Raw genomic sequence first — 14,152 nt, 5'->3', positions numbered from 1 at the left:
ACCTTGTAGGTTCAGTCAAGAGTAAGCTGTGAGTTCAATATCCATTAGAACTCACTGATCGGAAGCATTGCTCCAGCTAGCTGTTCCGATCACTTGATCTCACTGAATTAATTGTTCGCAATTAATCTGAACCTTGGTATTAGACTTAATGCACCTTGGGTGAAGGACATATTTCCTTCAAACTTCAAAGATGGTTTGTTCTCGCCTTTTAATTCTCTGTGATTCCTTTAATATGAGCATGCTATTAAGAGTTGTAAAGTTGGATATCTAGGAAATTATTTCACTTGGAAATATTTGAATCTTTCCAGGTGGTTCTTAGAGAAACTATAGCATTGTTGATTGGTTTTCTAGGAGAAGGCTCATTTGTTCTTGGTTATGTTGCTTATTTTATGTGATGTTTCTTCTTGCTTAGCCATCAAAATCAGAGATTTTAGTGTCTTCACTAATATACTCTTAGTAATGTTCCTATTCTGGATGTCATTTCCATTTCACTATTTATGTTACATGTGGATAATTCTAATATGAGAGCATTGTCTCTATTCATATGTTTTAATACCTTTCAGAGTTGACTTGGATTATGAAGACACTTATTGGGGGTGGGTATCTTAATCGTTAAAAAATTTTGAACTCCTATGATGATCCATTGTTAGCCACACACTGTATGGAAAAAGTACCTTGAAATTAAGGGACAAAAATTAGGGTGAACATAAGATCAGAAATAATGTGAAATATTACTGGAAATTTGTTAAAATGCTGGTGAGGTGTAGTTGTTAGGATGTTAGTCATTCTTTTGTTGGTTCACTAGTTTTAATAGTGTAGGGGAATACAGTTAAATACATATAACATGTGCGGAACAATCCCCAAAGCCAGAAACATGTATAAAGCACAAATTAAGCAAACTTACATTCGAAGCGTGTTTTCCCGAGTTTATGATTCACGAACACGAACAAAGAACTCCAATCGTCGTTCCTCTATTTGGTTCACCGGCATGTTCAGATCCGTCTTGATAATCGTAGCTTAGACAATGATCAAGAGTGGTTGCTTTTGGGAAGAACAATTTTGTGTAGAGAGCAAAACTGAAACTACGTAATTTTCTGAATTAGGTTTTTGGGTTGCAAAAACTTAATCTGAGTGTGGAATATAACCTTAGGTTATATTGTGTGTCACAGGCCAAGGCACAAGGCCTTAACCGGCCACACACTTACACTTACCAAAGCCACATAGCAGCCAAAGCCCACACATCACACACGACAGCCGAGCAACAGCAGTGGGCCGTGGGCCTTGCTTGCTCAGCTCGCTGCGTTGCTGCCCACTTGCGCGCACAAGCTGTGCCGCGGGCTGGCTGCTTGCTGCACGCAAGCTTGCTGACTCGTTGGGCCTTGAATGCATGCGCGCTTGGCTCGACGGGCCGGCAGCCCCGTTGCGGCTCGTATTCGTGACGAATGCCTTGTAGGGGAATACAGTTAAACATAATAACATGTGCGGAACAATCCCCAAAGCCAGGAAACATGTATAAATCACAGATTAAGCAAACTTACATTCGAAGCGTGTTTTCCACAATAATCTGTCAACGAACACGAACAAAGAACTCCACTTGTCGTTCCTCTACTTAGTTCACCGACACGTTCAGATCCGTCTTGATTATCGTAGCTTAGACAATCGATCAAGATACTTTGCTTTTGGGAAGAACTCACTTTGGAGGCATAGAGAGAATTAGGGTTCTCTGTGTCTCTAAGGTTTGAGTAATATGAATTGTGTGTTGTTGGAAAATACAACATGCCTATTGTATTAATGATGTAACCGGCCAAGAACCAAGGGCCCTTGACCAGCCACATCACGTTAGCCACGAACCGCACCCCACAGCCCCGCCCAACGACACACTGCAGGCCGAAGCCCACAGCGCGCGCGCCGAGCAGCTGGGCGGTGGGCCTGCTTGCTCGCACTGCGTTGCTTGCTGTGTGTGCTGTTACGTGCTCGCCCAATGGGCTGGCCTTGCTCCTATTTGCTCGCGAGCTTGCTGGCTCGTTGGGCCTTGCACGCTTACGTGCTTGGCTCGACGGGCCGGCAACTCCGATGCCCTTCATATTCGCGATTTAATATATTTCCAATATATTATTTATCGTTTCGTATACGATGAATCACCGTCGTACGATACGATTTATTCGTGTCGCCCAGCTTACGAATATTCTCGATACGATATACGATTCCAACAAAGGTCGTATCGTATAATACGTTTCCAACTAATTGCCGAAAAGCTATTAAATGAATTTCCGATTCATTTAATCCGGTGATTTGTTACGTGTCATTGGTGTGACCTTGTAGGTTCAGTCAAGAGTAAGTTGTGAGTTCAATATCCATTAGAACTCACTGATCGGAAGCATTGCTCCAGCTAGCTGTTCCGATCACTTGATCTCACTGAATTAATTGTTCTCAATTAATCTGAACCTTGGTATTAGACTTAATGCACCTTGGGTGAAGGACATATTTCCTTCAATCTCCCACTTGTCATTCAGACAAGTGCGCATCCACATTCCTTTGTCGCTTAGTGTTGCTTACTGAACATAAGGTAAGATCCAAGCCATCCTTATTAGGTCCAGAAGTGTTTCTCGGATTACAGAGTTCAACTGTCAAACTTTTGCAGAAGGTTAGGCCTAACCATTCTGAGCACGGCCATGCATTTTACAGTATCTAACTCTCCGAGAGGCCTTGTTACACAACAACACCATATCCTATCAAAGATAGGAGGACAATCCATTCTTGCAATCTATGAACACTCACTTTGATTCATAGTACGCCCAATAACTGCTTTTATAGCCTCCTTTTACGGTGCGACGTTTAGCTAGTATCAAAGCGAACTAATTCTCAAACGAGCAGACATAATTGCCCATGTTCTGAGGAACGGTTTCTAATCACCATTAATGAGAACTACCTATGACATGACTTTAATCTCTTAAAGTGTTCTCATGGTCAATCCGATACAAGATCCAATAAGTATCTATGCAAAAGATTCTGACATCCAGTCACTCTAGTTCAAGAAACAGAACTATAAATCAACTTGCAATCTAATCTTCATTAGTCATTGGTCGTCCACCTTTCAATGACATGGATTAGGGATCCTTTGTGACTTCAATTTTCAAGTTCACTTATGGGTGTTTCTTTGTCGAAGAATCCATCTTGACATCCCATTTGAATGATTTGAATCACATGGACTTATCATTTAATTCTAAACCCACTACACCAGAATAACCTTTCAATGGCGCTTTTTTCAATGAATTACAGCGCTTATTAAGCGCTGTTAATTATGGGCACTGTTAAAATAATGACAGCGCTTTTAATAAGCACTGTTAATGTTGCCTCATTTAGCAGCATTAAATATATAAGCGCTGTAGATGCTCAATGCAAGGAATGGGGCATTGTAACTCCAAATTACTGATTTATTTTTGTAAAAGAAGCAACAACATACTTATTTTATACGAGGCTATTTATTGATATATTTTGTTTAACAATTAATATAGCAACACTTGCAATTTAAAATAAATATCTTATCATAATAATACAATATACAATGTTTTAAATCCATTAACAACGATTCAGTATAAACAACAACAACCATTTCATATCTCAATTACATTAAATAAACATCTCATAGGTTCTTTTCCCTCGGTTTAATTCTGATTTGTCGTTAGCTATCCACACTGCAAGAATACTCCTGGTGCTGCAATATCAGGCTGCAAAATTACGTGGAAACATTCGTTGTTAGTCACTTATTAATTATATAGCATGTTCTTCAACAAAAAACATGAATGCAAGTATAACTTCATAAGGTTTTTGAGGTCTGCTGAGGGACCTCTTGCAGAGAACCAAGCAAGTGTTGGTGCTGACTTAAATGCGGGGACTGTTTTTTCAGCTAAGATTGTTGAAACCGAATTTCTTAACAAAATTATATTATATTAGCATATAGTCTTACTATATCAAACAATGAATCATGAGCATAATCTAGGATATACGAAATATATCTTACTCAGTCGCGTTAAAAGCATGATTATTTCTTTCAATCTTAGAAATGTAAACCCCGTTTCATCATATTTAGGGATCTCCAAATCTATACCCGGAGAAGGAGGGAAAGCGTCATGGGTAAAAAAATACAGTCCTTTAATTGACAACCATGAAATTATTCACTGGGAACAAAGAAACTCTAATCTCTAGTGATAAACACCACCCGATCAGGGTCACCAAAGCTCTAAACCTGAATAAAACAACCTGACATACTCCAAACACCATGCTCATAAACCCTCAACATGTCCTTGTTCCTCGCAACCAAATACAGTGTTTGCAAAGATGATAGTGAAAAAGTTGTGACAAGGTGCATTTAGCAAGTTTGTTATTAATCAAACAAGGAGAGGAACCTCCAAATCGAATATCTAATACACATGCACTTTTTGTCTTGGATTATTTAAGCTCTATATGAATAAGCAACTGATTTGTATATGCAGCAACCAACAAGCAAAGAGCTTTAAAACTCAAGGACTATATGTCAGACACGAGTATACAAATCAGTTTCTGCATATATGGTAAAAGGATTGGATAATTAGAACTTGGAAAATATTTGGTGAACTGGAAAGACATTGGTGTTTGAAATGTAGTGAAAATCATACATTACTGAAGTCAGACGGTGATACACCATCAGGATATTCTGTTGGCAACCATAAGATTCAATTTTAAACATTAGATGCAATTTCCAGAGCATTGGACGGTGGTATACAAGTTAATAGCATTAAAGCTACACCAAAACCAAACCACCCAACCTCTCTAAGAGACAAATACCACCGTTCACACTTCACTAAACCTTCAAGTGGAGAACACTAGTACATATTATAAATTTAGTCATTATCAATCCCAAAATCCCCAGCAAATCAGCAATGTAGGAAATTATCTATTAAAAATTTAATCAAACACAGGATGTATATAAAATCATAATCTAATTCACAATATCAATAATAACGCAATTAAACAAGACTAAAATCAAATTATACCGGCGTTCTGGAAGTAGGAGGATCTTTTTGTTTATCTTTGGGATTGTTCAAATCCTCCTAGAAGCCATCCAATTTAACCTAAAATATTGATAAAAGTTCACTAAATCAAGTCATATCTTCAGCTTAAATTGTCGAATAAAACTGGTCAGAATCACTAAATTGGGGAAAAACATCAAAATCAATAGAAATAAATACGCATATCTCAAGTAAATAAACGAAAATTCACACAAGCAAATTCACAAATCACAATTAACAAACCTGTGAAACGCAATTTAATTAAAAATTACAAAGACATGCATACCAGTATATTTGTTGTTTGATCCCCTCACTTCCAGAGATAAGTCGTCCAATTTCTCTTTCAAACTCGCTTGATTTGCTTCCAATTTTATCAACCTCTTTATTACAACTCGCCCTCAACTCAGCATTTCCGACTCGTCCGAATCAGACCTCTTCTTCTCTTTCGCTTTCCTGCTCTCGCAGGTTTTCATTGCTACTAATTGAATTCTTTGGGTTCGTTCACAACCGTCGATAAAGGTTTGTAGGAGAAGAAACCAAATCGCAAACGACCCTCAAAAAAATTCGGATTGAAGGAGCTTGATAAACTTCGAATTGAACGGAACTCGTCCGAAAAATGTTTGAATTTAATTAAATTTGGGATTAGGTAGAATTGAGATTGAGGAAATTGGGACTGATCTTTCATTTTTTTCGTGCAGTATTTCAAGGGTAAGTGGGAAACCATAAATTTAAGGTTTTTTTTAGTTGATTTTTTTATTTAAGTAAAGATTTTTGGGGATGCGTTGGCAGCACTTTAATAATAAACGCTGTATTATCAAGTGCACTACAACATAATGTGTTGTTACTTGATAATAATGAGAGCGTTTTTTCATAAACGCTATCAATTAGGTGTTGTTGATATAAATGACAACGCTTTTTCATAAACGCTATCAATGAGGTGCTGCTAATTGCTCATTTTGGTGTAGTGACCACAATTAAATGAATATGAAATAAATAAATTTCATAAATATGAAATGGTTAAACCAATTGTTTTAAACATAGATCTAACAGATGTTCTAAAACAATACTTAGAAAATCAAAGCCATTCTCCAACATGCTTGATTCCCATGGTTGCTACATGTGCGTTGTGTTTCACTTGTGGCAACAGTTTAGTCAATGGATCCGCGACGTTGTCGTCAGTTCCAACCTTGCAAATCTCGATTTCCTTTCTTTCAACGATCTCTCGAAGTATATGAAATCGCCGCAGTACGTGCTTGGACTTCTGGTGGCTCCTAGGCTCCTTTGCTTGGGCAATGGCTCCGCTATTGTCGCAATACAAAGCCACTGGTCCTTTAATGAAGGGGACAACACCAAGTTCTTCGATGAACTTCCGAATCCAAACAGCTTCCTTTGCTGCTTCCGAGGCAGCAATGTACTCGACTTCAGTTGTAGAATCCGCAATAGTGCTTTGCTTAGCACTTTTCCAGCTTACTGCTCCGCCGTTGAGGCAGAACACAAACCCAGACTGTGATCTGAAATCATCTCTGTCGGTTTGAAAGCTTGCGTCCGTATAGCCCTTAACAATCAACTCATCTGTACCACCATAAAACAGAAAATGGTCCTTAGTCCTTTTCAGGTACTTTAGGATGTTCTTGGCAGCAGTCCAATGCGCCTCACCTGGTTCTGACTGGTACCTGCTCGTTGCACTGAGTGCAAACGAAACATCCGGCCTTGTACAAATCATAGCATACATGATGGATCCAATAGCCGAAGCGTATGGAATTCCACTCATCTTTCTATGCTCATCAGATGTTTTGGGACACTGATTCTTGCTTAGATATATGCCATGTGACATGGGTAGATGACCTCTCTTGGCTTCCATCATATTGAACCTAGCTAGCACTTTGTCAATGTAAGTCCTTTGGCTTAGTCCAATCATCCTCTTAGATCTATCCCTATACATCTTGATGCCCAATATGTACTGTGCCTCTCCTAAGTCCTTCATTGAGAAACACTTCCCGAGCGAAGTCTTTACAGAATCCAACATAGGAATGTCGTTTCCAATAAGCAGTATGTCGTCAACATACAAGACTAGGAATGCAATTTTACTCCCACTGACCTTCTTGTATACACAAGATTCGTCCTGATTCTTGATGAAGCCAAACTTATTGACTGCTTCATCAAATCGTTTATTCCAACTCCTTGATGCCTGCTTTAGTCCGTAGATGGACTTCTTAAGCTTGCATACCTTTCCTTGGCTCTTTTGATCGACAAAACCCTCCGGCTGTGTCATAAACACAGTCTCGTCAAGAACACTGTTCAAGAAGGCAGTTTTTACATCCATTTGCCATATTTCATAGTCATGAAAAGCGGCAATCGCAAGGATTATCCGAATAGACTTAAGCATCGCGACTGGAGAAAAGGTTTCATCGTAGTCAACGCCGTGAACTTGCCTGTAACCTTTTGCTACCAATCTAGATTTGTATATGTATACAATTCCATCTTTGTCTTTCTTCAACTTGAAGACCCATTTGCATCCGATAGGTGTGAACCCATCCGGCCAATCAACCAAATCCCAGACTTGATTTTCAGACATGGAGTCTATTTCAGATTGCATGGCCTCTAACCATTTAATGGAGCTTGGGCTCGTCATAGCTTCCTTGTAAGTCAAAGGTTCATCACTATCCAATATGAGAACGTCTAAGTTTTCAGTCAAGAGGACGCATGTCCATCTATCCGGCTGAAAAATAGTTCTATTTGACCTACGAGGGGCAACAACGTTTTGAGGAACTACTCCCACTGGCTCTTCTAAAGACCTTGGAGGTTCATCAACTTGAACTGCTTCTAAAGAGTTCTGAGTTCGTTGTTCGTCTCGAATCTCTTTGAGGTCTATTATTCTCCCACTTGTCAATTTGAAAATATGATTTCTTTCCAAAAAGACACCGTCACGAGCAACGAATACCTTGTTGTCTGACTTGTTGTAGAAGTAATACCCCATAGTTTCTTTTGGATACCCAACGAAGAAACATTTGTCAGATTTAGGTTGTAGCTTGTCCGAAATTAATCGCTTGACATATGCTTCGCAACCCCAAATCTTCAGAAAAGACAACTTTGGAAGTTTCCCAGTCCATAATTCATATGGAGTCTTTCTAACAGCTTTTGACGGAGCACGATTCAGTGTGAGTGCTGCAGTTTGCCACGCATGTCCCCAGAACTGTAAAGGAAGTTCGGCCTGACCCATCATTGACCTGACCATATCGAGTAAGGTCCTATTTCTCCGTTCCGACACTCCATTCCATTGAGGTGTCCCCGGAGCAGTCAATTCAGAAAGAATACCGCATTCTTTTAGATGGTCATCAAACTCGTGGCTAAGATATTCACCTCCTCAATCCGATCTTAGAGCTTTGATTTTCTTGCCATGTTGATTCTCTACTTCATTTTGAAATTCTCTGAATTTCTCAAACGATTCAGACTTGTGCTTCATTAAGTAATATTGCCATATCTACTGAAGTCGTCCGTAAACGTTATGAAATAGCTGAACTCACCTCTAGCTTTCGTACTCATAGGCCCACATACGTCCGTATGTATTAGCCCTAGTAGTTCGCTTGCTCTTTCTCCCACCTTTGAGAAAGGTTGCTTTATCATTTTTCCAAGTAAACAAGATTCGCATTGATCAATCTTCTCTAAGTCGAATGATTCTAGAATTCTTTTCCGTTGAAGTAATTCCATGCGCTTTATGTTTATATGGCCTAATCGACAATGCCACATAAATGTGAGATCCGAATCACCAGTTTTAGCCTTTTTGGTATTTATGTTATAAATGTGTTTGCTCGTATCTAGCACATAAAGACCGTTTTCTTGTTGTGCTGAACCATAAAACATTCCAAAGAACAACTATTGTCTTTAAATTGAAAACTAAAACCTTTAGAATTTGAAACGGAAATGATGTTTCTAGTGATACTAGGAACATAGTAACAGTTTTCTAGTTCCAAAACAAACCCACTAGGCAAAGAAATAAAATAAGATCCTACGGCTATTGCAGCAATCCGTGCTCCATTTCCCACGCCTTTATCAAGCCTTCTACTTCTCCTTAGTCCCTTTGAATTGGAACATAAGTGTGAGCCACAACCAGTATCTAATATCCAAGAAATAGAATTAGCAAGATTACAATGTATAACATACATGAAGGAGAAGCAACGTTTCCGTCCTTCTTCTCTTCCTTTAGTTTGGGGCAATCTCGCTTGTAATGACCAATTTCATTACAATTGAAGCATTGCGATGTAGATGCAGAATGATCCTTCTTCATCTTCTTCTTGGATGGCGCCATTTGCCTTCCTGAAGTAGATGGAGATGCACCCTTGCTTTGGATCTTCCCCGGAACCTTTTTCTTGATTTTCTTACTCTTTACTTTTAGCGATGCTTGCTTATCACTTACAAAGTCCAATTCGTACTGATGAAGCAAGTAAATTAGTTCACTAAGAGTATTCTCCCTTTTCTTGGAGAAATAGAGTAGTTTGAATTTCTTATAACCAGGGTGAAGAGAATTCAAAAGTATTCCCGCAGCTGCAGAATCTGGGAATGGATCACCAAGTAACTCAAGCCGGCTGAGAAGCCCAACCATTTTCTTTGTATGAGTTCTGATTGGAGTCCTTTTGTCATTTCAAGATCAATGACCCTTTCCCTTGCTTTTTGTCTTTCGACGTCAAAGCAACAACCCAGTGGAGCGTTAAGCTTTAGATCCTCAAATGAATTTACCAATTCAAAAACATTTTGGTCGACATGTTGACCACCATGTTGGAATCTACCACGACATATATCCCTAAGATGCCTTAGGAGTGCCCATGGCTCGTATGCAACGAACCTTGCACTCCAATCATTGGGGATAGAGCCAAGAATAAAATCCATCACTAGCGACATGTGGTACGCCCACGCACAGTGCTTTTCTGGAATCATATCCTTTGAGTAATAGCTGGGGATGGGATGGTCAACTACATATTCAATGTTGTTCCACCTGAGGACTTGCCGAAGCTTCCTCTCCCAATCAAGAAAGTTTGATAGGTTCAATTTTACATCCAGAATTTCAGTTACTTTGAGTTTTGTTTTGATCGCGGCCATTTTGATTACTACAATCGAAAAGAATTTGCAATAAATAACCATTCATACAATTCAATAACTTTGAAATAAAAGCAAAACATGCAATCATTAAAGCTATTAAAACATTTCATTCATGCAAAAAGCAAAAAACATGGTCCAAAATGAATGAAACGATTCCAAGACCCCAAAAGTCCTAAATCCTTAAGCAGCTTTAGCATGTCTTAAGTAGTTTAAGATTTCAGGTAAGCAAAACCTATTGCTAGTAATCTCCAAATTACTCTTGGTTAATAAATTAATGCCATAATTTATCCCATTGCCACAACTTAATGCCATTGTTGTTTGAGTTGTAACCACAATCAACGTGCTCCTTTAGGACACCTTACCACCTAAGTCAACTAAAATAGCACCTCGCTTTAGCGTAAACCTAATATCTTAGATCCCTAGATTTTTGTAAGTGTTGATTTGGAAGGCAATTTTTAAACTCAATATTACTTGGACCTAGTTGTTTCTATGTTGGTTCGATTATTTAGTGAACTTAAAACTAATCGATTCATAGGAAACTACCTGTTCATGCAAAGCATACATACATTCATACATTCACGCATAATATATATATAGAAGTGCATAAATAAATGGTGATCTAGTATGGCCCAAAACATCTTGTCTTGAAGCATCCAATCTTCATCACCTCCTTGTTAGCTTGGCATCGTCTTGAATCTTCGTTCAAATGCTAACTTAAAGTTCTAAACTTAGAAATACTTGAAAATAATAAATTACATCAAAATTTCCATGGTACGCAAACCATATTTAAAACTTTACATTCAAAGATAGAACGGTACGCAGACCGCATTTAACTATCCTAAATTGGCCATACTAGTCACTTGGAGTACCTGCATTACATAAAATATATATTCTATGCATTCACCCATTCGTGTGCTAAAACGAATGGCCCATGTTAATATGCAAGTATTTACGTGAATTAATTAAAATTCACGTTCACATAAACGCGTCCTAAAAGATTAATCAATTTCCAAATCATTAATCCTTAGACTTTATTCTAATTAAAATTGAATTTAATTAAAATAATGCGACCTACGAAAATAATTAAAAATAATTATTTCATTTTAATTTCATTTAGTGGCCCCCACTCAAACCAATAATTATTCCGGATAATTAATTATGAAATATTAAATTAAAACTCGCGGCCCGGCCCAAATAAATAAAATATTAAATTAAATATCCCGTTAGCCCAAATTAATGCAAATATACGAAGTCCAACGAATTAAACAATTTTTAACAAAAAAAAGTCCAATTACTTAGTCGGGCTAGGTTTGCGCCTAGCCCCTGCCTTGCGTGAGGCCCAAGAGCGCACGAGCAAGGCTCGCACACCCCCAGCCCCGCGCGCGCATCGCGTCCCCGCAGCGTATGCCCCTGCGTGCGTGTTGTGCGTCGTGTGTGTGTTGGACGTCCCATGGCTCGCGCCTTGCTTCGTCGCAGCCCCGCAAGCATACCCGCCTGCCCTTCCTCGCCCAGCGCGCACGAGGCACGCATCGTACCTGCTGCTGCCCGTGTCGCATGCGGCTCGGTCAAGCACAATGGCCCCGCATGGCTCGACGAGCCATACGTCCACCATGCTCATGTTCGTGCCCTTGGTTCGTGATACGGACCAACTTAATTAAAATTAAATTTAATTTCACGAACTTGCATTAATTTTATTTTTCAAAAAGTTACGATTTTTATTTTCGAAAAACAATGATTTTTAACGATTAAATTTCAGATGTTTAATAATTTGGTTTAAGTGCGATTAAAATTAACGAACCCATTCAAAATTTTAATCCAATAATTTTTAAAATTAGCCACTGACCCATGAAATTATATCCCCTTTCCCAATTAACCGAATTATTAAACCAAAATTAATTAAAATTCAATTAGGGTTTCAAATTTTACGAATTGGGGAAAGGCAAAATTAGGGTTTATATTTATCGGAAAAATCTGAAAATTTTATCATGGATCAAGCATGAAAATTTTACCATGGATCAAGCATGTACCAGAAGTTCGGTGTGGTTTTCATCGATGATATTCTTGTGTATTAAAAGGATGAAGGAGAGCATGTAGGACACTTAAGGTCAGTGTTGGCTACATTAAGGGAAAATGAGTTGAATGTTAAGTTCTCCAAGTGCGAGTTTTGGTTGGAGAAATTCTCATTCTTAGGACATTTCGTGTCTAAGAAAGGAGTTGAAGTAGATCCATCAAATAACAAGGGAGTTAGTGAATGGCCTACACCCAAGAGTGGGACGGACATTCGAAGTGTCTTATGCTTAGCAGGCTATTATAGAAGGTTTGTAAACGATTTCTCGAGGATTGCTAAGCCTATAACTTCATTTATGAAGAAAGAGTCTAAGTTCATCCAGAGTGATAAGTGTGAGGAGGCATTTCAGATTCAGAAAACCAGTTTAACTTCTACGCCAGTGTTAACCTTACCAGATGAGAGAGATTGTTATGACGTGTTTAGTGATGCTTCTAATGATGGATTCAGTTGTGTTTTGATGCAAACCGGTAGGTGATTGCGTATGCGTCCCAAAAGTTGAAGTTATATGAAGCAAATTACCCTACCCACGACCTAGTGTTAGAAGAAATAGTCTTTCCACTAAAGATATGGAGGCATTACTTATATGGTGTGAAGTGTAAGATCTACACGGATCACAAGAGTTTGAAGTATATCTTTATACAAAAGGACTTGAATATGCGCCAAAGAAGGTGGCTAGAGTTGACAAGGACTACGATTTAGACATCTAGTACCATGAAGGAAAAGAAAATGTTGTTGCGGATGCTCTAAGTAGAAAATCAAGCCATGGAGTGAACTCTCTGGTAGTACCAGACGAGCTCTGTAAGGATATGGAAAGGTTAAGCCTAGAGCTTGTAGAGGGTGAGGTATTCGAGGATATGTTGAGCATTCTGACTATTCAACCAACAATATTTGATGAGATCAAGGAGAACAAAGTAGGAGATGTTATGTTGGATCGAATCAAAAAGAAAATTTTGCAACGACAAGAGTTGATTTTCAAGATTCACGAGGATGGTAGATTGAGGTATAAAGGAAGGTGGTGTGTACCAAAAAAGTGTGAAGGATTGAATCAAAAGCTTATGGAGGAAGGGCGCAATACACCCTATTCAGTGCACCTAGGAGGTGACAAGTTGTATAAGGACCTTAAGAAGGTTTACTGGGTGCCTAGAAGGAATAATGAAGTCGATGAATTCGTTTCGCGACGTTTGACTTGCCAGAAAGTCAAAATAGAGCATATAAGGCCTCAAGGGAAAGTTCAACCACTAGAGATTCCAAGCTGGAAATGTGATTGTATTTCTATGGATTTCGTCACGTGTTTTTCTGCGATCCAAAACAGGTTATGATACCATATGGGTAGTAGTAGATAGGCTAACCAAGTTAGCATTGTTTATCCCCATGAAAGAGACTTGAAAAATGGAACAGTTGGCAAAATCTTACATCAAGTATGTTGTGAGACTGCATGGAGTTCCAAATAGAGATTCTAGATTTCTTTCGAAATTCTGGAAAAGTGTTCAAGAGAACTTTGGTACTACATTGAAGATGAGTAAAACATTCCATCCAGAGAAAAATGGACAGACATAAAGGACTATTCAGACACTTGAAGACATGCTTCGAGCTTGTGTCATTGACTTCAAAGGAGTTTGGGAAGAAAGTTTAGGCTTGCTAAAGTTCTCATACAATAATAGTTATCATGCCAGTATTGGAATGACACCATTTGAGGCATCATATGGAAGGAAGTGTAGAAGTCCACTATGTTGGAGGGACATTAGTGAGACCGTCGTTTTAGGTCCTCAAATGATAGAACATACAATGAACAAAGTGAGAGATATTCAAGTAAAGATCCAAGCTGCCCAAGATAGGCAGAAGAGCTACTGGACTTGAAGCGTAGAGAGCTAGAATTCGAAGTAGGGGATAAGGTGTTACTTAAGGTTTCACCCATGAAAGGAGTCATGAGATTTGAGAAAAA

General features: G+C 38.8%; 2 protein-coding genes across 2 annotated transcripts; both read left to right on the top strand.

Moving 5' to 3' along the window:
- Nucleotides 1-3,319: 3,319 nt before the first annotated feature.
- On the top strand, nucleotides 3,320-12,685 carry LOC130467363 (uncharacterized mitochondrial protein AtMg00860-like). Its single transcript, XM_056835860.1, has 2 exons — nucleotides 3,320-3,415; nucleotides 12,218-12,685. Exons 1-2 carry the CDS (start codon nucleotides 3,320-3,322, stop codon nucleotides 12,683-12,685), a joined length of 564 nt encoding a protein of 187 aa, XP_056691838.1.
- Nucleotides 12,686-13,016: 331 nt separating this feature from the next.
- LOC130467362 (uncharacterized) lies at nucleotides 13,017-13,767 on the top strand. The gene is made up of 2 exons (XM_056835859.1): nucleotides 13,017-13,493; nucleotides 13,609-13,767. Exons 1-2 carry the CDS (start codon nucleotides 13,017-13,019, stop codon nucleotides 13,765-13,767), a joined length of 636 nt encoding a protein of 211 aa, XP_056691837.1.
- Nucleotides 13,768-14,152: the final 385 nt, after the last annotated feature.

This window comes from Spinacia oleracea, chromosome 2 (assembly GCF_020520425.1).
Source record: "Spinacia oleracea cultivar Varoflay chromosome 2, BTI_SOV_V1, whole genome shotgun sequence".
Classification (NCBI taxonomy): Eukaryota; Viridiplantae; Streptophyta; class Magnoliopsida; order Caryophyllales; family Amaranthaceae; genus Spinacia; species Spinacia oleracea.
The sequence above is the reverse complement of the archived record's forward strand: the minus strand, read 5'-3'. Positions and strand labels throughout refer to the sequence as shown.

Coding starts and splice junctions, on each gene's coding strand:
- LOC130467363 (XM_056835860.1), top strand. CDS start 3,320: ATGACAGCGCTTTTAATAAGCACTGTTAATGTTGCCTCATTTAGCAGC. Junction 3,416..12,217: donor AATGCAAGGAATGGGGCATT/GTAACTCCAAAT, acceptor GTGTATTAAAAG/GATGAAGGAGAGCATGTAGG.
- LOC130467362 (XM_056835859.1), top strand. CDS start 13,017: ATGGAAAGGTTAAGCCTAGAGCTTGTAGAGGGTGAGGTATTCGAGGAT. Junction 13,494..13,608: donor ATTGTATTTCTATGGATTTC/GTCACGTGTTTT, acceptor AAAATGGAACAG/TTGGCAAAATCTTACATCAA.